This window comes from Manduca sexta, chromosome 26 (genome assembly GCF_014839805.1).
Source record: "Manduca sexta isolate Smith_Timp_Sample1 chromosome 26, JHU_Msex_v1.0, whole genome shotgun sequence".
In the NCBI taxonomy this organism is placed as follows: domain Eukaryota; kingdom Metazoa; phylum Arthropoda; class Insecta; order Lepidoptera; family Sphingidae; genus Manduca; species Manduca sexta.
This window is the reverse complement of record NC_051140.1, coordinates 11,728,207-11,752,297: the sequence shown is the minus strand read 5'-3', so window position 1 is coordinate 11,752,297 and position 24,091 is coordinate 11,728,207. Positions and strand designations below refer to the sequence as shown.

At 32.6% G+C, this 24,091-nt stretch overlaps 2 protein-coding genes across 4 annotated transcripts in view; one reads left to right on the top strand and one right to left on the bottom strand.

The window, feature by feature from the left end:
• The window catches only part of LOC115442533 (zinc finger matrin-type protein 2), a 168,988-nt gene that overhangs the window by 81,081 nt on the left and 63,816 nt on the right, over nucleotides 1-24,091 (bottom strand). The gene's annotated exons all lie outside the window — the stretch shown is intronic.
• LOC115442510 overlaps nucleotides 1-24,091 on the top strand; it is a 44,217-nt gene that overhangs the window by 2,825 nt on the left and 17,301 nt on the right. The window contains exons 1-3 of one of the 3 annotated variants that reach the window (XM_030167554.2): nucleotides 82-186; nucleotides 9,316-9,543; nucleotides 23,230-23,438. In XM_030167554.2, the coding sequence (XP_030023414.1) occupies nucleotides 9,444-9,543; nucleotides 23,230-23,438 (309 nt within the window). In that variant the 5' untranslated portion in view covers nucleotides 82-186; nucleotides 9,316-9,443. Of the gene's footprint in view, nucleotides 1-81; nucleotides 187-7,056; nucleotides 7,132-9,315; nucleotides 9,544-23,229; nucleotides 23,439-24,091 lie in introns of those variants that run through there. The other 2 variants (XM_030167555.2, XM_030167553.2) reach the window with 2 other exon arrangements.

Below are 24,091 nucleotides of genomic sequence, written 5' to 3'. Positions count from 1 at the left end.
ATATCTAATTTATATTTATCGTTGAAAATTAACCTTTAACTTACAACTCACTTTGACCTAAATAACATACTCATAGCTCGTTTGAGCCTGAATTGATAACAGTCTTTAGTCGTGTTTAAATAATGTATTAAAAATATGTATACAGAAACATACTGTCACGGTAAACAAACGCTTGGTATTCAGTGGGTAAGTAATTAGATATTATATATATTTTCCTGTTTCACACGTTTTTACAAACTCAAATATAATATACTTTTTGCCGATAATTTATTTATCAAGTCCATTTCCATACAAATAAAGAATACTGATTGATTGTAAGATAACTTATTCAATTGCTTTTTATTTGTTATACAATTCATTATTGAATGATAAAGCAGTTTTATTTTTGTTTTTCTTTATATTTTCCTGTCATGACGGGGAAACAATGCTTGATCATCTTGCTAACTGCCCAAATGTCAATAACAGACGATGGAGCTGGTCCCTTAGGCATGATGAGGTTCGTCGTCAATGGTCTTGATAATGTTATATTCGGTATATTCTTGAATAACTTTGTCATTTCCGTTTCATTTTATTTATGGATTGAAGGACGTTTAAGTCTATGTGATTACTGCAATTATGAAGGTATCATTAGACTAATACCGTATTAATAAATGCCTCTCACTTTTGAGTAAGATCTTAAACAGACATTTATGGTATTGAAATATTTAATAAACAACAAAGACATTAAACAGTTGATAAACAAAACATATTTGTCAAAATCCGTCACATGCTGACACTTAAAATATCAATTGAGATGCTCTTTATATCTGTTCATTAAATAACGACCATCATAACATTGTATTTAACTTGACAGGGTCTTAGCTGATATCGCATTTCAGAGCGTATTTTTTTTTTATACTAGCACAGCCAAGTGACCCCACAGCACCTGATGGTAAGTGGAGTGGCGTCCAATAATCGACTGACGAAAGATGATTACCCCTCGATAGTCGACACAATTATGCTGGCCTGCTGGCATAGGATATACACGTGTATCTATGAATACAATCCTTAATATCTGTCTAAGAATGACAAGCGCAGTTCAGTACCATGCAGTGTTTTGTAACTGAAAGTTCCGCGGTGTTATAACTATTAATGTATTGTTTGGCGTTTAAAAAAACTTATGGTTCTGTTTTACTAATTATACCTTTGTTTGTGTTGTGTACGTACTGGAGTAGTGTAAAATCATGAATGTGAGATTTTCATAGCATCTGTTGGTAAAAAATAAAGTGGATGACATAACGGGAGGTAGTCAAGTGATCACCAGCCGCCACCGTACATCGTTTATCTTAAGTGTGCTCCACTAGTGAATGTGTCTTTTGATTCCCCAGCTAAAACAACGTGTAAACTATAGGTTTTGTTACCGAATTGAACTTTTTGTTCCGTGATTTATTAGTGTTCGAGACCTTTGGACGCGGGCTCAAGCTCTGACAAGTTGTGATTGGCGCAGATTACTCGAATATTCGAAATATTTGCTTAGTGAAGTTTTTTCTTGTCACTTATTGATTTTTGCTATTATTTTAAAAGTAATTTTGTTTACACATTTAAAGTTATTTTCACATTTGGGAGTATATATTTATATTATACAAAATCACGATGCTATTACGAATAGCGATAGATTTTATTTTTCGTAAAGTAATGTTTTATATGTATTTTCGAAACTTCCTTCATCCAAGTTTTCAATACTTGCTATGATAAATATTTGTCACATCAGAATTATACAGCGAATTAATATACTATACATAGATACGTATAGATAATGTTATAACTGTCATTATAATATTATCTATACTAATATATAAAACTGAAGAGTTTGTTTATTTTAACGCGCTAATCTCAGTATTATTCGAAACATTTTTTTAGTATTGGATAGCCCACTTATCGAGGAAGGCTATAGGCCATACACATGTATATCTGGCCGTTATTTCATTGATCATCACGATATGAGCAATAGTAGTGGAGCAGCAAAAAAATTTGCAAAATTGGGGGAAAATTATTCCGTAAACGTTTAGTTACGCAATAATCATGTTGACGTAATTGTTGCTCTTAAAAAGTTCTAAAAAATGTATTATAAAATAAAGATCCTAGCCGCATCTGTCTGCCTGTCTGAACGTGATAAACTCAAACTCTCCTCAATGGATTTCGACAAAATTAGGTATGCATGTAGTTTGAGACCCCGGGTAGCATATATGGTATTTTTTATCCCGGAAAAATATAAACCGAGAATTTTATAAAACCTTCAATATCCTAAGCTCTATGTTTTTAATTCGCTTAACATACATTTATTGACCGCTTGTTTATAGTGAGTTTACGACATATATATGACTAATAACACACATTTAGCCGCTGTTCCATATAACATAATATTTTTGTTCTACTTATTAAGCAATGTTATGGTTTAATTGACCTATTATGCTTCATTCATAGGCCATAGAACAGAGTTAATTTCGTCGGAAAATTGTTTCAATAATTTCAACGTGAATATGAATTTGTATGGAATATCAGGGCCAATTTAACTTCAACAATAAGTTTCATTCCCCGTTTTGATTGGTGTTTTGGGTTAACATTACTCTAAATTAATAATTTATGAAATGACAATCACGTAGTTGATGTGAACATAATGGATTTATAAGTAATTAAGTATTCGCATTTTAAATAATTTTAATGTGGTCTATAGTTCAGACTCACAATAATCAGAAATATGGATAGGAATATCTATTTAAAAATAAAAATATCTTAATATTAAGTACTTTTTTATTTACCATTTGTAAACAATATAATATAGGTTATCCAAGAATTATGTAGATGGTACCATACCATGATGCTTGGCCTCACTATACTACAATTCACACAACGATTCTTAGTATCAATATTTAATCGACAAAATTATACTGAAGGACAATGTGTAAACTAGATTCTGCGGGTTAGGGTGGGTAGCAAAAGTCTTAAGAAAGTTTCAACGTCCATAGAAAAAATCATTTATATTATTTGAAAACTTGAAAATACACACGCATATCACAGCGTTAAGTGATACGAAAAGAGAAGCTTCTTCTTCGTTTATTATAGTTTCCTAGCTTTTCCAAGTTCTTAATTATGTTAAATAAACTGATTAGCTAAGTTAGATTCAATATTTTTTCTGGTGAAATCATAATGTTTATTTATAATATGAACTCTGTCATATTAATCGATTGTTATAGAATTGATATACTATTGTTTAATTTTTAAAGTTATCATTTTCCAGATTCAAAATTCAGGTGATATTGAACACGTTGGTACAGAAAAGTGTACTTTTTTAACGATACCTCATCTTCCTACATTTCGGCCCGAAGATCCCCGTCTCTTTTCTGTCGTCGACTATCACAAACTTGTGTCGAAATACAAAATATCTTATAAGACTTTTATTTCAAAAAAATAGTCAAAATCCGTTTAAAAAAATCTTAATATTTTATTAAAAGATTTTTAAATAAATGACAAAGGATCATAAATGTGTAATATATTAAATCTTGAATATTAATTTACCTATAGCCTATATTGTATCTCTACGTCTACAATATTACGCTTCTAGTGTAAAGGGAAATTGAAAACCGGTTTACCCAGGCTCCTAATGTCAACTTCAATTTCATTGTCTATTACAATGGCGATATAGGCTCACAGCTTAGTAATACATTTAATTTGTAACAATTGCTCCTAAGCTACATTTACGTGGTTCACCTGCGTTAAGTGGCTTATTGAGCGATAAAATTGTCGACATTGGTCGGGATATGTAGTAATCGTACAGTGTAATAAACTACGAATAAAGCGCCTTAATATTTTAGTGGACATATAATTTTGACTTACTACACAAATGGAAACCCGACTAAATCTAAAAAAATAGAAAATATTTCATCTTAGCATTATTCTGTTTTGCAATAGAATATGCAATTTCGAAAAGGGCAAATGTCATAAATAATAAATTATTATATATTCATTTCTATATATTTTATAAAATAAAATTTTTATTTTACACTACTTTAATTACAAGAAAATAATAAGTTTTTTTCCATTTTCTAAACTTTTTACATTTTCAGACATGTGACCTTTTTGAAATTGCATATTCAATTAATACCACAACTTTTAAAGCCGTGATAGGATGATATAATTATGGCAAAATCAATAGGAATTATAGTCGTCCCGATGTCCGCAGCCATAGCAACCAAAACGAATCTAAGCTAACACAGGCATAAAGCAATATTTACTTTCTTATTCTGGTTATACAAAACCACAACAAATCTCAATTTTTACCCAGAGTGATATGTCAAAAGTGACATATCACAATAAGAATATCTCTCATTATTGTACTGCGGAGGCCACTACATTAATGGATGTCTATTGTCTTCGTATCGTGTGCTTATAAAGCCGTTGTGTCATTAATCAGCCACTTATTTTCTTTCACACGAATACTAAGTTCTATACAAACAAATGCCGTATGCCGGCAATCATTAATGCATTTCACGAAATGTAACAGCGGCAAGATCAGTGGGTGCCTAATGGATAACCCATTGCTCCGGATACGAGGTCAGAGTCGCGCGATGTGTACACGAATCAGTGTTTTCAAATTTAGCTACCTTGGCATGGCGCGTCGGGCGCTCCAAGAAAAACATTGCGAGAAACCCGCATTATCCATATTTATTTTTCTATGCATGTTAGCGCAACGTCTCGAAACTGGTTTTAGTAATATTGGTCATATATGTGTCTCTATGATTCGTTGTAACAGTAGTAATCACTAAAATAAGGGTAAGCGTTGGATTTTTAGACGTTCTAACAGCATCACCATCGTCATCAGCCACATAAAATCCACTGCTGAACATACAACCTATAAGTCTCCCCCAAAGATTTCCAGTCGGATAATGATGATGTTACTGCGACCTTTGGGGATAATTCTCAAATTGAGGCGCGAAGTGTATGGCATATATTCATTGTTAGCTATCAGTCAATCACATATTAAAGGTGTTTAAATAAGTTTACGAACATTTTCCTCCGTTCCTTCATTTTTCTCGTCCTCATCCTGAATAATACAGTTTCTATTAGCTGGGAGCGGTTGATAAAAAATGTCTTAATAGAAAAAGATAAATTTAATATCATAGAGATATCCCAACACCTACGCGCAATATGTCCTATGACGTCAAGGCGGTAGGGATAACTCGGACTGGTTTCGAAGAAAACGCTACCCATCTGTTTCATATTGCACATTGTATTTGTTGTTTTTGTGTGGCTTGTACCTAGAATAAACTAGTTTTTACCCGCAGTTACGCTCGCGTCAATTTTTGGTTAAAAGCCAGACGGGAAAGGAGTAATTTGTGAAAAATCTTTTTGTACAGTGAGTTTTACCAAAAAATTCTTTTTAAATAAATACCTACACTTTTAGAAATTCTAATGTAGGCTCCTAAGTTCATGATATTCTGTGACATGTATAAAAGATATGTTTTACTCTTTATATCAATAAAAATTTAAATATTTCTCTCTTACACATATTTTATAATTCTTTTAATAAATTCAAAAAACTCACGCTTGCCCAATTATAACAGAATATTGTATATGTGAATGTTTTGAAACAATTCAAGTCATTAAATTATAATGTTGTATAACTTGATTTGCATTGCTTTCTAATTGTTATTTTTAGTAAATATTTTCTATTTCTAGAAACTAAGTACACTTGTTATACGTTACACTTTGCAACAAATATGAAAACTTAGAAAAGTAGACAATAGTTTTAAAAATGATTGTGATAAATTGGCCTGGCGCTTTGCCGCGAAATACAATACATTGGCAGCACAATTCATATGAAGTATGAAGAATAAATGTTGGCATATCATCTCGTTAGAATATGGAACACGGTGCGACGAGGAGCGCTCAGCAAAATGTGTTCCATTGCTCTTTGTGTCGCCTTCTTTTGTTCACTGATCTCCCCGCATGCCGGGCAGCGTGTATGTTTTTAGTTGTCTTTAGCTGAATGAGGAACACTTTACAATATGTGCGAATATCGATGCATTACATGTTTATTATACAAGGTTAATTATATTTTCAGTACTCATATTTTTCGAATTTGATAAAGGTTCTATCGTATGTAGTAGATCATTTTTCGGTTGATGAAAAAAATATTTTTGCCTACTGTAAATGGAGTTTATTTATAGTGTGAGGTGGTTAGTAATACATAATACAACGGGTTAGATAATACAACGGGTAACATGGATATAGGATGTGTATTTATAAACTTCAAAATATAATCTTTAACTGATATAACGGTGTATATCATATAAGTATAGCTTATTTATATTATCAATGATGCTCAAAGTATTGTAATGGTTTAATGGCCGAGTGTCAATGTGATGTTAAGAGGAGAGCCGTTACTAATTAGTGGATGACAGCGTGGATGACATATTTTATTTTTAGAGTAGAGATTTTCAGGGAAGTGTAAAATTCGGCATTGAGACGTGATTTATATTTGATTCTTTAATTAATTATTTGTAAATATAATAATATACCCTTAAAGATACATTATTTTTTACATATAATAATGATGATGGGTTCATTTATCATATAATTCTATGGATAAAAATAAACTCAACAAACAGGTCATGGACTAGTAACTCTACTGCCTACATTTCAGAGACATAGGGGTGACCTTATATAATGATATAACAGGTAAATTACTTCAAAAATACAATTTAAAAGAACCACCAAGGAAAAATGTGCTCAAAAAGTTCTTTGTTCCAACCATAGACGTTGGATACGGAACGGTTCTAGCATTTTTGTTTCCTGTCAGAAGGAAAATTAGGTTATTTCAATTTCCTAGTGCACTGGCTATTGTGTATTATTCATACTACTCTCTTTTGAATAGTTACTTTTATATTTCACTTTTATTTTTCATCTTAAGCAAACGAATGAAAAAAGCGTCGTAAAACACTCTTTCTTTGGCTAGTTTTTAATAGGGATACGAATTTGAGTTATCTTTTCAGTTCATAGTTTTTGACATTATCATTGTAGATGTAACACATGTCAAGATTCATTAAAAAAACTTCCCTTACTGTTACTAAAGGACATGATGTTTTAGTTAAGGTGAGTTGAATAACTTATTAACCACGAAATGGAGAGTTCAAGATTAACCCAAGACTAACGTGTAATCACCGTCTAAGGGTAACCCCCATATTCCCCACCGCTAGAGTTAATGGCCTTTTTGAAACCAGCTGTCTCGATAACTGGTTTGTCGTATTGTTTACTTGGTTTGAACAGCTGCTACGTTAAAGGACACGAAATTATTTTCTACGATAATCTCAAATAAGACCTTTAGGTATGGAATACGCAATAAAGGCAATTAAGTGTTTGAACGATCCCACGGTGACACAAGATGTCGTTACTAGCAGAAACTGATTACTCGCGCATTAAATATGAATGAACTCAATATATAAGGCACGAGTTTCGAGTGTCTATTTGGGATTTATAACTCAAATTTTCAGATATTGAAAAGGACGGACTAAATTGAATGATTAAACGTTCAGGCTGTGTCAATATGATAAGAGCTGCGAAAGGTCCATCGCCGAATAAATGTAAAATGGAAACAGGGACAAAGAGCAATGTCGAGATTGGTCAGATGTGATTGTTGACAGCTGCCGCTCGCGTACTCGTCTTCGTGACACTTTCGAATTACCAGCTGTCGCAGGACCCTAAACTCTTTCAACTATGACAAAGTTTAACCTCTGGAAGCCGCCTGCCCATAACAATATGAAACGATAACAGACGAAAAGTAAAATAGAAGCATAATTATATCCGTAATAAAACTCGTTATGAGTATCAAAGTTTAGGATAACATTTGTGGGGATAATAATTATTATAATGTGTTTTGGTTTGAAGGGTAGCACTGTGTAGCATTGTCCGTAATATACTTTTAGATGGTAATAAATGAAATGAAGACATAACTCGCAAGAATTATGAGTTAACAAGAACTCTGTTGACTAACATAGTTAATGCTTTTGTCTGCAAAATATTTGGCACGTGGCAATAATTCAAATATGAATTGCATTTATATACAATTTTTTACATTTTGATTGCATAAAAGTTCCTTGTTATAATAAAAACCGAATAGGTATGCTTTTGGTACTATTAGGTAAAATATTTCATAATTGACAATTGAAGACTTATTAAGTCTTACTTAAGAAACTATATCAAAACTCTCGTGCTTATGTGAAGAAAAAATACAACTGGCCACCTTCAACATACAACTTTAACAAGAAAAAGTTATATTGCGGACTAAACTTGGCCTGTTATAATAATTGGGATGTTTATCATAATTTATTCTCGTCTTATTAACAGTTTATTTACGTTTGCAATAAGGAAATAAATAAGATCTTATTAGGCTTTATCCGATATGGATTTGTATGCTCCAAATAAACATTTTGTCGAAACAACAAGTTTTCTTTGATTCTCTTTCTCATAGACTTATTTAATGAATCGTGTGTACTTTCAAGGTTTCAATAAAATTCGCATATTAATACAAATGATATTTTTTCGTTATTCCTCTTACTGTAAACACATTGGCTTCACTGAAATAAAAGTTTTAGTTCATTCATACTGGTATTTGGTCACGAATTCTTCTCTAAATATATATGTAAAATAATCAAGTTGTAAAGAATTAAGTATAATTGATTTTTGACAATTGTCACGGGGACATACATTACTTCAGATGATCGAATCCAAGATTTTTTCGTTAGTTTAACAAAAAACGACTCAAATGATTTTTGAAGTCTTTCAAACTCCTTTTTTATTCTTATGGGTTTTGGTACTGACACGACAAATACAGAGCTTCCCCAAAAATTCTTTTTACTATATATAATTAGTACAAAATCCTATGTAAATGGAAATAAATAAAAAATACTTCAAAATTAGGTAATACGATTTGTTAATTATCTTCTTTTTAATTTAATGATTACTATAGTGTAAATAGAATAATTATAAGAATAATTATATTACTATATATGTATATAATTTATAAAACGTTTTTTCATTTAAATGTAAATTATTAATTAGCTTATATTTAAAAACTTTTCCGGGCTATCCGGGGTAGATCAACTTCAACAGAAAAAACCATTTAAAAATAACTTTGGCAGGATTGATGGTGGTCAAGACAACTATAGAGCCTTTTTTAAAATTATAAAACGATCAAAATTTAATATCATGGATCCAACAACTTTCGAGAAAATCGAACATATTGATAAATTTTATTAATAAAATTTAATTTGTTCCCAGGTACTGTAATTCGTGTAAAGAATGCGTGTTGGTGGGTGGCGAACTAGCTTGTAACAAGAGAATACTGTAAACAAAAGAGGCGGTATGGACTAAGTATACTGTGTTTAAAGTGAAAGTGTATTCAAGAGATGTTCATGGGACAGCGCATAGCTGGTGGAATGGAGTTGTGTCCGTGGCCCGGAAGCCGCATTTTCGTGGCTTTCTTTGCTACTGTCTTTTGGGGAATGGGTGAGTATGCATTTATTTCAACTAATAATCGACGAGAATCAAACTATTGACCCCGTGTTCCATATCTACTCGTTTACTAATTTCAGTAAGGTCGTTAATATTTTTTTAAAATACGCTGTTCCGACTGTAACGCGTAGTCCGCGGAGAGTATTTTTTTACTTATAAAAAAAATGATTCGGCGTTTTAACGATCAACAGCCTGACTGACGGGCGGCGGCATGGCACCTACTCTGATCCAATATCGCGACAATTGTGTTAGTTTGATATGTGGGCTGACATTAGATCAAAGAGGCAAGGCTAATATCGAATCACCTATGTCGTCAATCTTTTTTTATTAGCATCGAATCACGTATTTTTGACATTCTGATTTAATAATTACTTACTTATAAATATTAATCTTTGACACTCATATTTAAATTTTCAGGTTTTGATAGGATACTTTAGCTAGAATAGCTTGAAATTAGCATACAACGTAATTTAACCTACTTAACCTCTGTTAAGTGCCAAGACGTTAATGAGACGCTTTCATGCCACCACTTTGTGCATCACCTATGCAATGTAAGAGCTATCTCATTATGCATTTTATTTAAGTCAATATAATTTTCACGAAAAACCAGCCAGGTGATTTGGTTGAAGTAGGCTCCGTGATGCCGTGCCCTATGGATTGGGAGCACCTAAAGCATTTTACCACGGTATCCCCTGCCTGTCGTAAAAGGCGACTAAATGGGCCTTTGTCGGGGTCGCGGTGCGAGCAGGGAGGAAGGAGAGGGCGGCAGACGATGGCGACGGACGACCAGGCGACTGGTGGGCCTCCCGTTGTCATAGATGTCAAGAGCGTCTTTCAGAATTCGGGGTGTCCTTTAGCCCCATAGTAAGTGAGATGGGCCGCAAGGCCGCATCGCGCAGAGACGGTTCCGTGCAGCTATCCTTCTGCAACAGGATATCCCGGGGCCGTCTCGTATGCGCCAAAGCAGGCCTCCGCACTTCTGGCTGGTATACCGGTGTGTGTATGTAGTGTTAGGGGCTCGGTTCAATGTCCTCACGGGCGAACACAGACACTGGGTCGTAAGACCAGTGAAACCTACATAACCGTTCCACTCACTCCTCCAGTAACGGTAGCGACAAAACCCTTGCCTACCGCGAAAAGAAAGATTCCGTAGTGCCAACTTTTGAAACAACTTTTTTTGCTTTTTATATTAATTTATTAATGAAATATAAACAAATATATAATATAGTCTAATTTAATGCCATAGAATTTCTCTCCTAGTCAACCTTAAAGGAGTGCTGAGATTAATAACTATCTTAACACTTATAGATACTAGCATTATAATATATTATTTTCAAGAAAATTTTATGCAATGTAGAATTTATAAAATTCCAATTAAAAAAACCCTTATAACACTGCAATAGAAAACTCTACCAACACACTTTATTATTTAGTACTGGCCTGTCATGAGTTAGTAAAACCTGATTTTAGTCCTTCTCTTAGACATACATTTCTAAAATTAACTTTTCTTTCCTACATAAATATCTCTATTTGTAAAGTAAAAATTAGTTATTTATATGAAACGGTAAGTTTAAAATTTTTGAATACTTTATTAAGTCCGTTTGGCTTCGCCTGAGCCTGGATATTTTCATTTATAAGGAAGTTACGTAGCCAGCTATTCGAACCTACATAAATTGTTAGATAATGGCAAAACATTGATATTATGTTTATAATTTTTCAAATATAATTAGGCGAAGTCACTACGCCTCAGTTCGTAAGAGCTTGTAAATAAATTTAGAGGACGTTTTAGCCCGTAGCGTTCGGCTGGTCTACGCCAACAACATGCATTATAACTTTTAAAACTTACTATGTGACTGTGACCTTCAACGAAGGCAAAGTTATGTTTTAACGTTTAAAAAGAACAAAATTGTCACTCAATCAAAACTTATACGTAGACATGATAACTTATAAAGTCTAAGACAATGATGAAGCAGTTTTTATAGATCGTTGTTTTAACTCATTTAACTAACGCGTGGAACCCGTTGTGAATTAAAGTTAATTTTACAAATAACAAATATTTAATATATTATAAAGAAGTAATAATAAGTATACATATTCGTATATTACTCAGTAGAAGTAGGATGTCTAACGTTACTTTTAAGTTTCTTCCGCTATTCGTTGGTCGTAACTGCGTAGTAACACAGAATAATGTGTTGTTTAACGCTGACGCAGACTTATTACCCCACTTTGCGCAGTGAATTTGATACTTTTGCAAAATTTCATTATTGCGTGACTGTCTGTCGGAAGAGGCGACTAACTTGGGCTACCAACGGCTTTGTTCATGAGGCGACTCCTAGATATGTGACTGCGCTAGTTTTGAGCTGCGTTAGATATTATAATTCCGATTGGAATAGAGTTATTGCAAGAGTGTAGAATTCTTATTATTCAATATAATATATAGGATATATTTTGTAAGCGATAACGAATTATACGCTAATGATATAGAATGTATGAATGAATGAATGAATGAGTCCTCCTAGCCGAATTTCGGACATGGCGGCCAATCTCAACGGAGATTAGCCAGGTACGCAGGAGATATAGTACACAAATGTGTGCGTAATACAGAGGTGAACTCTTTGTTCCTTCACTCTCATAGTTTGGTGAGACGCCTCTGCGACATTACCGGATCAGGCGCAGGACCAACGGCTTTATATGCTATTACAGAATATATAGTCCAAAAAATCCGTAGCTCGGATAAAGATCATCAAATCTTTAATTTTGTGGGCATATTTATTGTATCTTATCACGATGTAATTATTATGTTAAAAGAACATACTCATGAATAATTAACATGATTTTATCAATTATCAATTTCAAAATTTATAAGTGATAAAAAAATGTCGTAATGCACGGATCCAAAGTTCAATAAAGTTAAGATTAAGAAGGCAAAATCCAATCATAAGTACAGCTAATGACCGACAGTCTACACAATATATTTGTGTTATTTATCTCTGTACCACCGCTACGTTGACTGGGAGAGAATGCCTTTAACATTATGTCTGCCGATTTATATTAGTATATAAATTTCAAATAAATATTAAATATTATACACAAATCCGTATTCCAATAATAATGGCTATATCGATATGTGAAAGAAATACTATATTAATGCTATTTTTTTAAGAAACTAAATATTGTAATATACAATAGATAGGCGACGTAAATTATTTTATTAAGTAGCTATTAGTTAAAACTCTCTCCGCCGCTTTATGTAAATAGATGTGAGTTTAGATTTAAGACATAAATAAATATAAAAACAGTTTTATAATCATGTAAAATAAAGAAACAAATATGCTAATACTATTAGAGGTATTTTATGAAAACAAGATTTTGCCAGCTAGCTAGACATTATCCTAGAAATTAAGAAAACTAGGAGCGCTGTATATTCTTTCAGAGAGATAAATATTTGCATAGACTGCTCCAAGTGTTTACTCCGCTTCTAGTAAATGTGGCGTAGACTCATAAGAGGCGTAGTTTTTGTGGATATTGTTCGTCGCCCTGAAATAAATTTGAATTTTTGCTCTCTATTTTTATAAGCAAGTTCATTGCGCCGTGTGAAAGTTTATACTGATGAAGTAATATTATTAAGAACACTACAATGTAGGCTATTTTCAATGCAAAATATATACTTATACATTAAGAAATTGATATTAAGTACTACGTGATAAAACACAGGTCTTTTATTTTTATTTAGTATGAGAGTACCTAATTAGAGCGTTAAGTGGTCTTAAAACATATCATAAAATCAACATGGTTGAATGTAACAATTGTAATGTTATAAAATGATTGTATAGTTATTCGTTAGAATGGGGCTATCAATTCATTAAATTAAAATATTCTCTCAAGAAAATGTAATTATAAGTATCACAAATTATGTTATTAAATAAATAAGGACTGCCTACAAATAAATACCTATTCTGTTGTAGTTAATATATTTTCTCCAATAATTGCAAAAATATTTTAAGGACATTGACTAAGAAATATAACACTATTTATCATAATGAAACAAATCAAAATCAGATATCCAATCCAAACGAGGCAAAGTTTTATTACTGGCACATAAATCAAGAAAACGGTGCATTTAAGTGAAAGCATTTTATATTGGCTGTAATAAATATATCCCGTAATCCGCGCAACAGTACAAACTAGCTGAGAGGGATTGAAGACAAAGTTGAGGCACTCTAATGGGCAAACAATATCTTTAAGAGCTCCCATACACATCCACTACAAGCTTAAAGTATTTCAATGTTTATAAATTTACAGACCGCTGTAAACGTTAAACAGATAATGAACTGCGGCCTAATTTAGCTTTTGGTGAGGAAGAACTAGATTCAACTAATTATGTCAACGTCATTGTAGTAGCCATGGGTATTTTATGGTTTTTACTTATTATTATAAAATTTCATATTTTAGTGCTTATAATAATATATCATAAACAATAATTTGTGTTAGAATGGTATGGCTGGTGGTAAAACTGTTTCTGGGTTGGATATTGGTCGTCGGGGAACGTACATATTAGGCAAGAATATGCAAAAAAAAATGATACTAATTAATTCCTGTACAATATTAGCTGTCTTAGAATTTCAACAAGAATAAAATAATTATATTTTTTTTTTAAAAAGTCATTGTAAGTAGATAAAATAGAAAATGTAAAATAAAACAAATTTCATATTCCCTAAAACTAGGTCGCAAAGGTCAAAGGTTACGAAAGGTTTGTAAAAGCTTATTTTTCTAAATCTGTTATCGTAGTTCTTTTGAGATGTTTTTATAACGGTATAAAAAGTTGTTCTAATACTGTAATCTATAATACCAAATTAAGTATTAAAAGATGTTTAAGTATAATTTATAATTATGTAGTTTTCCTATTTTAATTTTTACTAAAAATATTGTTTTTAAAGACATCGAACAGCCCACGAAATTTTGCACCAAGCATAAACATTTCAAAAACGAATGAAAAACAAATCGCTGAACAAGTTTTATGTGCTTTAATAATTTATATAAAACATTATTCGCAGCTTAGAAATGGCCATTTACTTTGTTTCCATGCATGAATAATCCACAATTAGCTATGTTCAACAGTTATAAAGCATGACTTATACTGTTTATTCACCAACTACCAGAAATTTAAATAAACATCTACCTACTTAATTGGATGTGATGTAGTAGCTTCATGACAAGTCTAACAATGCCTATAGCTACCGTACGTATGACATGGCTAACAGGCAGAATTAACTAGCTCTAAAAATTCATTATTCGACATACTTGTTTACTTTTCTGAAATCGGTTGTTAAATATACTTTCGTTACATTACAATGAATGTAGGCGACGTCCCTTCGCATCACTTTCAACCATCAAATCCGAAGATGTAAGCAGCAGCGCTCAACCCGGTTGAAGCCGAGGGCAACACTCGTAAAATGTCACTGTCTTCAAATAAATTAACCCTTGTCTCACTAGGAGCCATTAAAGCGACATTTGTATCACTCACTGCCAGGAAACTTCCAATCTATCTCAGTCAGTGCCAATTGGTGCAAACATTTTTACTTTGATCTAATAGGTGAACGGATGTGTAGTTGCTTATCATATCGTCGTCAGTTAGTCAACTATTGGACGGTTGTTCTTAAGATTTGAATTTTGGCAACATATCATTAGTTTACCATAGGAAGTACTTCTTAGAATTTTTGATAAAAACAAATAAATGTAAATATCGTCTTTGGGGTTCTGTATCTCAAAAGGAACCCTTATAGAATCACTTTGTTGTCTGTGTGTCAAGACGCATTTTCTAAGGAATACTTAAAGGTATAAAGTTGTAATTTATACCAAACACTCCGGTCTAAGGTATCTTTCAGCTGTGAAAAAATTAAACTTGTCAACGCAATCAAAAATATGACCTTTTAGGTCGCATATTATTGTTTTTTTGACCTAGTATCATGAAAATTTGCAAGAAGTAATATAATCTTATAACACATGTAAAGAAAAAAAAAACAGAAAATTGACAATATGTACCAACTTTAATAACAAAAACAAACTAGTTTGTACGGAACCCTCAGTGCGCGGGTGGAACGCACACTTGTTCAGTTATTAATGAGTTTTAGCATTCAATGAATTACCTATTTAAGTTATTAATGCGTGTTTATTCTTATATATATACCTCCAAAATATCTATGTACACGAGTAGTTTGAATGCCGACTGTGTTATTTAAAAAGCTTTTAGTATCAATAATACTGTTATAAGTTACTGTCACTTTCTGTTTACTTTTGGTGTCACCAAATATTTATAAATGTAATTCTATATTAATTTCATCAGCGGGTGACATCGAAGTGGCGCACGATAATTGTAGGGGTGACAATGGGAGTTTACGAGTCGATCTCTTTGTGAACGTAGATTTATGGTCCATAAATAATTGTATTATAATTACAAAACATGCGGTTCTTAAAGTAATTCTACGTATATCCTAAAATTGATTCAAAATTTTTGTTTAACAACTATGAGACAAACTAAATACCGCGTTAGTGTGTCAATTTGAAACATACAGGTACAAATAAATAAACATAAGTATACAATGTGTAAATAGTAGAGAACACTAACAAGCGGGGTGCGAGGTCTAGTCTCACTTGACCCTATTTTACACATTACAGCAAACTAATTAGTCGCACATGATGAGTTATTACTTCATAGAAAACTAATGCTGCTATCCACTGTTAGTAATTCAATGCTACTAGCAAAACAAGGGTAAACATAATATAAAAGTGTTTTTGTTATCATAGTTTGTTTAATTATAACTCTAAACTCTATCTTTAACTATTTACAGTTCCAGAATGAGTAGTAGGTACTTTTATTTAAAAAGTATTTTTAATGTAATATCTTACAGTGGTTTCCAACTATAGTACTACGTCTTTTAGATGACTTAATAAAGACGTATACCGCGATCCATTATATCTTTAAGAAATTCTGAAACTTTAAACTTTCACAATATTGAAACTTATAGGCTGATCTAGCGTCTATTCAACTTTGTTTCATACTTCACAGGGCCAAATCGTCAATATTGATATTGATAATAGCAATATTGATAGTATCTGAATACTTAACAAAAGCGAAATTGATGCTTTGTTTGGTTATAGATATTAAGAAAAAATAAACTTTGAAACAAATCTTTCGAACTACTTTAAACGGATTTCTTCGCCATAATATTTTTTTTATTTTTTATTCCTGACTTTGCGAAAACTTTACAACCTTCATGGTCACGGGGCGATTGTATTTGAATATCGAACATTCTTGTAAACAAAATACTTCTATTATACTAAAAAACAAACTGCCATCTCAGTTAACGGAACATAAAACCTAAATAACTAATTGAACTTTAATCCATCTGTAGTTGCCGAGGGCATACTAATTCGTAACTCTATTCACAGTGAATAAAACATGACTTCACGAAATCCATTTGAAAGTCTGTAGATACGACAGTGAATTACAAATTAAATCAATACAAATTCATTAAGATTCAACTTTTAAACCCAGACAGGTCGTTACCTAAATCAACGCTAAGCCGAATTCTGTTTCAGTTTGAGGGACCCTTAATTATTCAATGTTTGAAATGAATCAATAATAATTTCCCGCAGGAAAGATACAACATATCTATTTTCATAAATATACCAGAACTTAAACTATTAAAAAATAATAGGTATAACTTGAAAAACGTTTACATTCATTTTTTATGAACATTTCTTTCTTCAAAGGTCGGGCATGCTTAAAATTAGATTTAAAATATCAGGGCGGACTACATTTATTCCTCCACAGATGACAATTATTGTTTTAGTTTCTCTTTATGCGACAAATGAGGGGTCTTATATTGTCTCTTGCGATGGTAATGGCCCTGCCTGCCCATAAATGTACAACACTTAGAAAAGTATAAATTAAGAACCGCTACAAGTTAAAAAGCGGCGATAGTCTAGTTGGGTGTGGAATGGACTGCCAAGACGAATGTCCGCAGGCTCAAATCCCAAGGGCACACACCTCTGACTTTTCTAAAATCATGTGTGTATTCTTTGTGAATGCATCGTTCGCTTTAACGGTGAAGGAAAACATCGTGAGGAAACCTGCACATCTGAGAAGTTCTCTATAGGAATTTCGAAGGTGTGTGAAGTCTACCAATCCGCACTAGGCCAGCGTGGTGGACTAAGGCCTAATCCCTCTCAGTATTAGAGGAGGCCCGTGCTCAGCAGTGGGCAAGTATATAATACAGGACTGATATTTATAAGTTACACTAGTTAAAAAATCCTTCAAACCAAAAAACAACAGTATACTTCTCGGGTGCAAGTTACCGCTTAGTAATTAGTATACTGGTATTTATTTTAAATGGTCTACTAACCATTACGGTTGGAGAAAAGGTACAAAAAGCCTTTTTTGTAATTCAAAAGGAACCTATATACAAGTTATTGAACTTGTATGTATATAGCTTTCTTTTAAGTTATTGAATCTATCCTTTAAAATTATACACAGAAGTGCCTTAATACGTGCGTGCAGTTCCATGTACGCGGTCTACCATTGTTTTCGCAATGACAACGTTTCTACATTAATAAGAATATTATTTTCACTTTCCACGCATAATAATAATAGAATACAATACAAATTCTTTACAGAAGTCTTCTTTCTGAGGATCTCTCCTTACAATAATATATTATACCGTTCAAGCGGCAATAGCCTAGTTGGGAATGGAAAGGAGTCCCCAAACCAAGGTCTGCAGTTTTAGAACCCAAGAGCACACACTTTTGAATTTTATAAATGTCGGTTATGGGTTATGTGTATTTTTTGTGAATTATTGCTTATTTTAACAGCGAAGGAAAACTTTGCGATGGTACCTGGATACCTTTGAAGTTCTCCATAAGATTTTCGAAATTATTTGAAGTCAGCCAATCTTCTCAATACTAGAAGAGGCCCGTGCTCAGCAATCGACAGTATATAATCCACGGCTGGTATTATTATTATACATACCGTTTGCTTCTTATGTACTACGTAATCCGTAAATTATTCTAGTTAGAAATTGCTTAGTTATAGCTTTTTGACTTTTGTGCTGAGTTAGTTTAGAAGCAACAACTTACTAAGTAACAGTCCTGTAATATTAGGAGTTAAGTTAAACTTGCCTTGAACAAAGAAGAGAGGGTATTTTGCACAAACTCATTTCCGACAATCAGTGATAAACATGTAATCCTTTATTATCGAGGATAATGTTTTTAATTCTCTTTCGATAACAACAATTTAATAGTCAAAGGAAATGCAAAAGAGGGTTACTCGAAAATAAAACCACAAAGAATATTTTTTGAATTCGTTACGAATATATGATGGAGATGTTTTGAATTAGCGTATTCATTCCAAGAAACAACGCTGTTGTTTTTTGAACTTCCGTAAATTAGATTGCTCGAAAAGACTTTTTGTGAAAAATGCACGCTATTTATGATTTACAGGCATGTCAGTATTTTATTTTACAAACGCAAATATATTTTGCAAGGGAAACTCTGGGTTAAAGTATTTTCATTACAAAATATTTAAAATTAATATTTTTTTGATGGTCGGAACAAAGAAATTTAATATGCAATGTACACATTGGAAAAAGCTAGTCGTAGAGAGAAAGGAGTAGTGATTAACCCAAGTCCTCCATGTAATTCAATAAAGTCAACATTGTTCCCTTAGGTTGGGAGGGACGCACGCTCTTACCGCAGCTCAATGATTCCAACTAAAGTGTCCACATGATTGATCGATGGTGGAGCTTAAATGCCGCCGCCATGGCCCATAATATAACCTATTTAGTGGGCTGGTAGGTGTACGTAACTTTTATTAAATACATTTTATTGAAGGAATAAAATGGCTTTATAATGAGAGGCGTTAACAATTGAGTGGCAAGAAAATTGAATGAAGTTCTGTTTTATCAGTTTTCTTAACACTATAATGTTGTTAATATCTCAACAGAGCATCTCTATGTAGCTTTTACTTCAGGAGGATAAATTATGTTGGAAAATGGCATAGTTTGCATTTTGGCAAAACATGATATTGTTGGTGCTTCTAGACCAACGATGCGGGCTAGTGGCTAGTCGGAGTATAAACATTTTCAAGCTTCACAAACAATATTAAACATTACTTGATTGATGTTAGTTTCTTGTTTAACTCTCTTGAATTATTTTACGCAATAATTCATCGGATATTGTGAATTATTATGATCCATATTTTTGGTATCTAAAGTAACGAGAGTTGTAAAATTATGGAGATATCTAATTATACTATCGATGGCTTGATGAAAGAGGCAGTCATAAGCTTGAAATTTGTAAAATATAACACATATGGTCTGATATGTGTGAGGTGTGTCTTTTGAGGTAGTTATATGTGTATGTGTGTATACTTTCTAATATATTTGCTGAAGAAGGAATTCTTCAATAGGGATTGATATTAGGTAGACGGCCTGTCGTAAAAACCAAACTGAATCCCTTTTGCAACCTGTTTGAGATAAAGTCTCCTGTTGCAGTGGGTATTTTATAGACATTAGTTAAATTCATTATTTTTTCAAAAACATTTTTGTTGTAAAGGCGAGAGTTAAAGTGTTACGTAAAAACACTTTCTAAGATTTTTAACGTATATTGAATCTTGTCAGAGTGTGTAGAAATATTTTTTATTCAAATCATTATCATCAGCCGTAGGATATCCACTTCTGAACGTGGGCCTCCTCCAAAAAATTCAAATAAAAAAAATAAAAAAAAATAATATTAGCCCTGTATTATATACTTGCCCACTGCTGAGCATGGGCCTCCTCAACTACTGAGAGGGATTAGGCCTTAGTCCACCATGCTGGCCTAGTGCGGATTGGTAGACTTCACACACCCTCGAAATTCCTATAGAGAACTTCTCAGGTATGCAGGTTTCTTAACGATGTTTTCCTTCACCGTTAAAGCAAGCGAAAAAATTATGTGTGTATTCTTTGTGAATTATTCACAAAGAATACACACATAATTTTTTAGAAAAATCAGAGATGTGTGCCCTTGGAATTTGAACCTGCGGACATTCGTCTCGGCAGTCCGTTCCACAAACAACAAGGCTATCGCAGCTTTAAAAAAAAATTATACTGTTATATAATATAATGTTGTAATAATACTTTGTAATAATTCCGATGTACCTTTACAGCAGCTGATTTTTCACTCGAGAGATGAAATTTAAGGGACGAATAACTTTTTAAATTTGTGATATTTTCTATAGAGAACCTGTCAAAATTATTCGTCTGATAAATCACAAAAGTTATCTGACGGTTGAGAAATCATCCCTTACTTTTTAACGCGATTGGAAAAAATTACATTTTTTTAGCATTATTATTCACACAACTCGTTTGCGCTATGATATATTATGCATATAATATTGTAATAATTATACGCCTTATCCAGAAAGTTATTTTAAAGTGTCATAAATATTTTTTTATTTTATACTTAAATATTGTAACTTTATAAACCTTGATGCAAAAAAAGGGTTGTTTAAGTTTTAAGTGTGTATATGTCTGTCCGTAGCATCGGAGCTCTTAAACGTACAAACCGGCATCTAGTTTTATTTTAATAGCTGAAGTGAAGTTCTGTTCATGCGTTTGAGGACCATCAGCTTATTTCATTCCCAACATAGGACTACAACTGTTGTGGCAGTTTCGGTCGAAGTCGGAATCAATGTCATACAAATTGGTACTGTAAAGTAATGTCGTCTATCATTATAGCACATGTAGTCGCCATTTGTCGCACATCAATTAGTGAGATACCAACCTCACGCAACATCCATACAACATTAAAAGACATTTCGTTAATGCTAATAGGTACACCACAATATAATTTCTGTTTAGAAGCATCTTTATAATGAATATGCTTAGAATAGCAGTACATAAAGTCGATATCAACACGATTCCGAGGGCATCACAAATAACTCAGTATTGTATTACAATCGTCAAAGATGTAACCACAGTATAATTGCTCACGATTGTTATTATGATAAAGCTAAATATAAGGCGAATTTAGGTATGTTAAAAGACTCAATCATCTGAATAATAAAATAAATATTATATTGAATAAGAAAAGTAAAAACTACGGTACAGAAAAGCGTAATGGAAATATAAAATGATAACACCAGAAAACAAAAGTTTGCCACGATATTGGAACACGTCTAACAAGTATACCTTTTTAGCGTTTATTGTTTTTAGCGTATTGAGTGTTATAACTTTTTTAACGGCACAGATAAAGCATGTTAAGTATAGACATATTGATGACATTGATTTCAATTTTGTAACTTTTTATCTCTTAGCTCCTATTCACCCTATTTTGAATATAGAGTTGATACAAAAAGAACATATCGAAAAATATGAATGTCACATCTTTTATGAGTAAAGGACAGGTCTAGAGTACTCGCATCCGATAGAATTATACATGAGGAGATTTATTAAATTCAATGAAACGAAAGTATTATGACCGTCTACTTTATAATCGTTAGTTACACTTTGAGATACAAAAGATTGTTTTGTTATTTGCCCCATGGTATCTTTTGTTCATGACTGTATTTTCTTATTTAAAGTTTCGTCGACTAACTGTAGAGTACTACTGCAAACCCGAAATGAATTGAATTCAACACTTAGTTAAATAAGTAATTTTTGTTGCTCTATCTCGACTACTTCTGTTCTACTTTCAGTGAGTTTATTGCAAATGCAATCTTTAGAACGGTGGAAGAACTGTTCAATAAATATTATTAAGTAAGACTTCAGCGAAGCTGGATATGTACTTAATAGTTCAATTTAAATTCATCGAAATCGATTACCATAATCAAGAATAATAGACGTACGTATAAAGGTCACCTCAAATATCCACTTACAGTTATGAACATATAATTTGGTTGATATGGTAATTCCACCACTGAACATGAAAATGAAATAAAAAGCGATTTCCCATTTAGCCACATATAAAGTGTATTTGATATGGATTAAACGAGTCAAAGAAAATGAAGCTTCGCCGGGGATATTTGTTTCAGCTGTTTTACATGAAATTGCCACATTTTTATTTTCCGCCCTTCTTTTTCTTTGATCATAAGGTATCTCTTTATTATGTAAAACGTATTACATATCTAGTCACCCTTTATTCTTTGAAAACTATTTCAGTTAAATGATATTTTGTGATCCCAAAAGTATTATTAATATAAATTCGGACGTATTGACATAAATTATAATTCTATTTACGGTGGGAATGATATGGGGCACATGAACTAATTTGAACTATCAGGATGTATTTGTTTAACTCAGTTTACAAGTTTATGCATATGTATAAGACAATGATCGGGACGGGCCCAGCTAACGCAATATACGAGTTTGTACGCCTACAAGCCATCATTTGATATGCGAGAATGTAACAAAGTAGCCAACATTCAATTGCAAATAATTTCTAAACATGATTAGTTTAACTTGATATCGATTGTCGAATGAATCAATGACCGATTGGTGGATAAGGAGTGACGAAAACATGACATCGAAAAATTCATCGGCGATAATTGTTCAAAACGTTAGCGTTCAGATAAAGCGAGAGTTTATAAATAAATACATCAATAAATTCCTTGAAACTACTAACCTCAGTTATATTCTTTCGCAGGTGTGCGAGGTCTTCATAATTTGGAGATTAATGTCCCCAACGCGGTACTTGTTGGAGAGACAGTAACCTTGGAGTGCAGTTGGCAACTGGAAGACGAGGAAGCGTTGTACAGTGTCAAATGGTATCGCGGACGAGAAGAGTTCTATAGGTACATTCCTAAGGAATTGCCACATACCAGAGTATTTCCTTTGCCAGGAATTGAAGTCGATGTTAGTATACTTTTGTTATATTAATGCTATACAGTTTTTACGCATCACATTTACCTCGTATGGATTGTTTTATGATTATGGAAAGGCCTTTTATAGTTTGATTACTACTAGCTATGCTCACAGCTCCGTATACGTGGATTCAGATAAACCTCCTCCCGTAGTATTTTATTATATATAACTTTTCCCGATATCCGATTTAATTAAACAAACCCATATTCTGTTCCCAATTTTTTCCTGTCCACCCATGAAAACTACATGAAAATCCGTATAGTTATTTGAAAAATAATGCCAAATATCGCTGACTTGTGTTCTAATTACTTGTTTTAGTCACTATTTTTCTTTTTTATTATTTTCCTTTATACTTTTTAACCAAGAAGAAGGTTATCCGTTCGACGTGATTTTTTTTAATGTACAGACTCACCGGTTTCTCCTTTTTTATAAGTGTAGAAAATCATACTAACCACCAATCATATAGCTTTAATTAACTTCAAAAGCACGTTATATCTACTCGCAATATATTATTATTGAATTCTACTTATTACTATGTAAATTCAATTGTGGTGTCAGAGCTTCTAATATCGTTAATACAGCGAGCGAATTAGCCGTGGATTGTAATGTTAATTCAGTCAATTAATCACAGTGCAGCGATACAT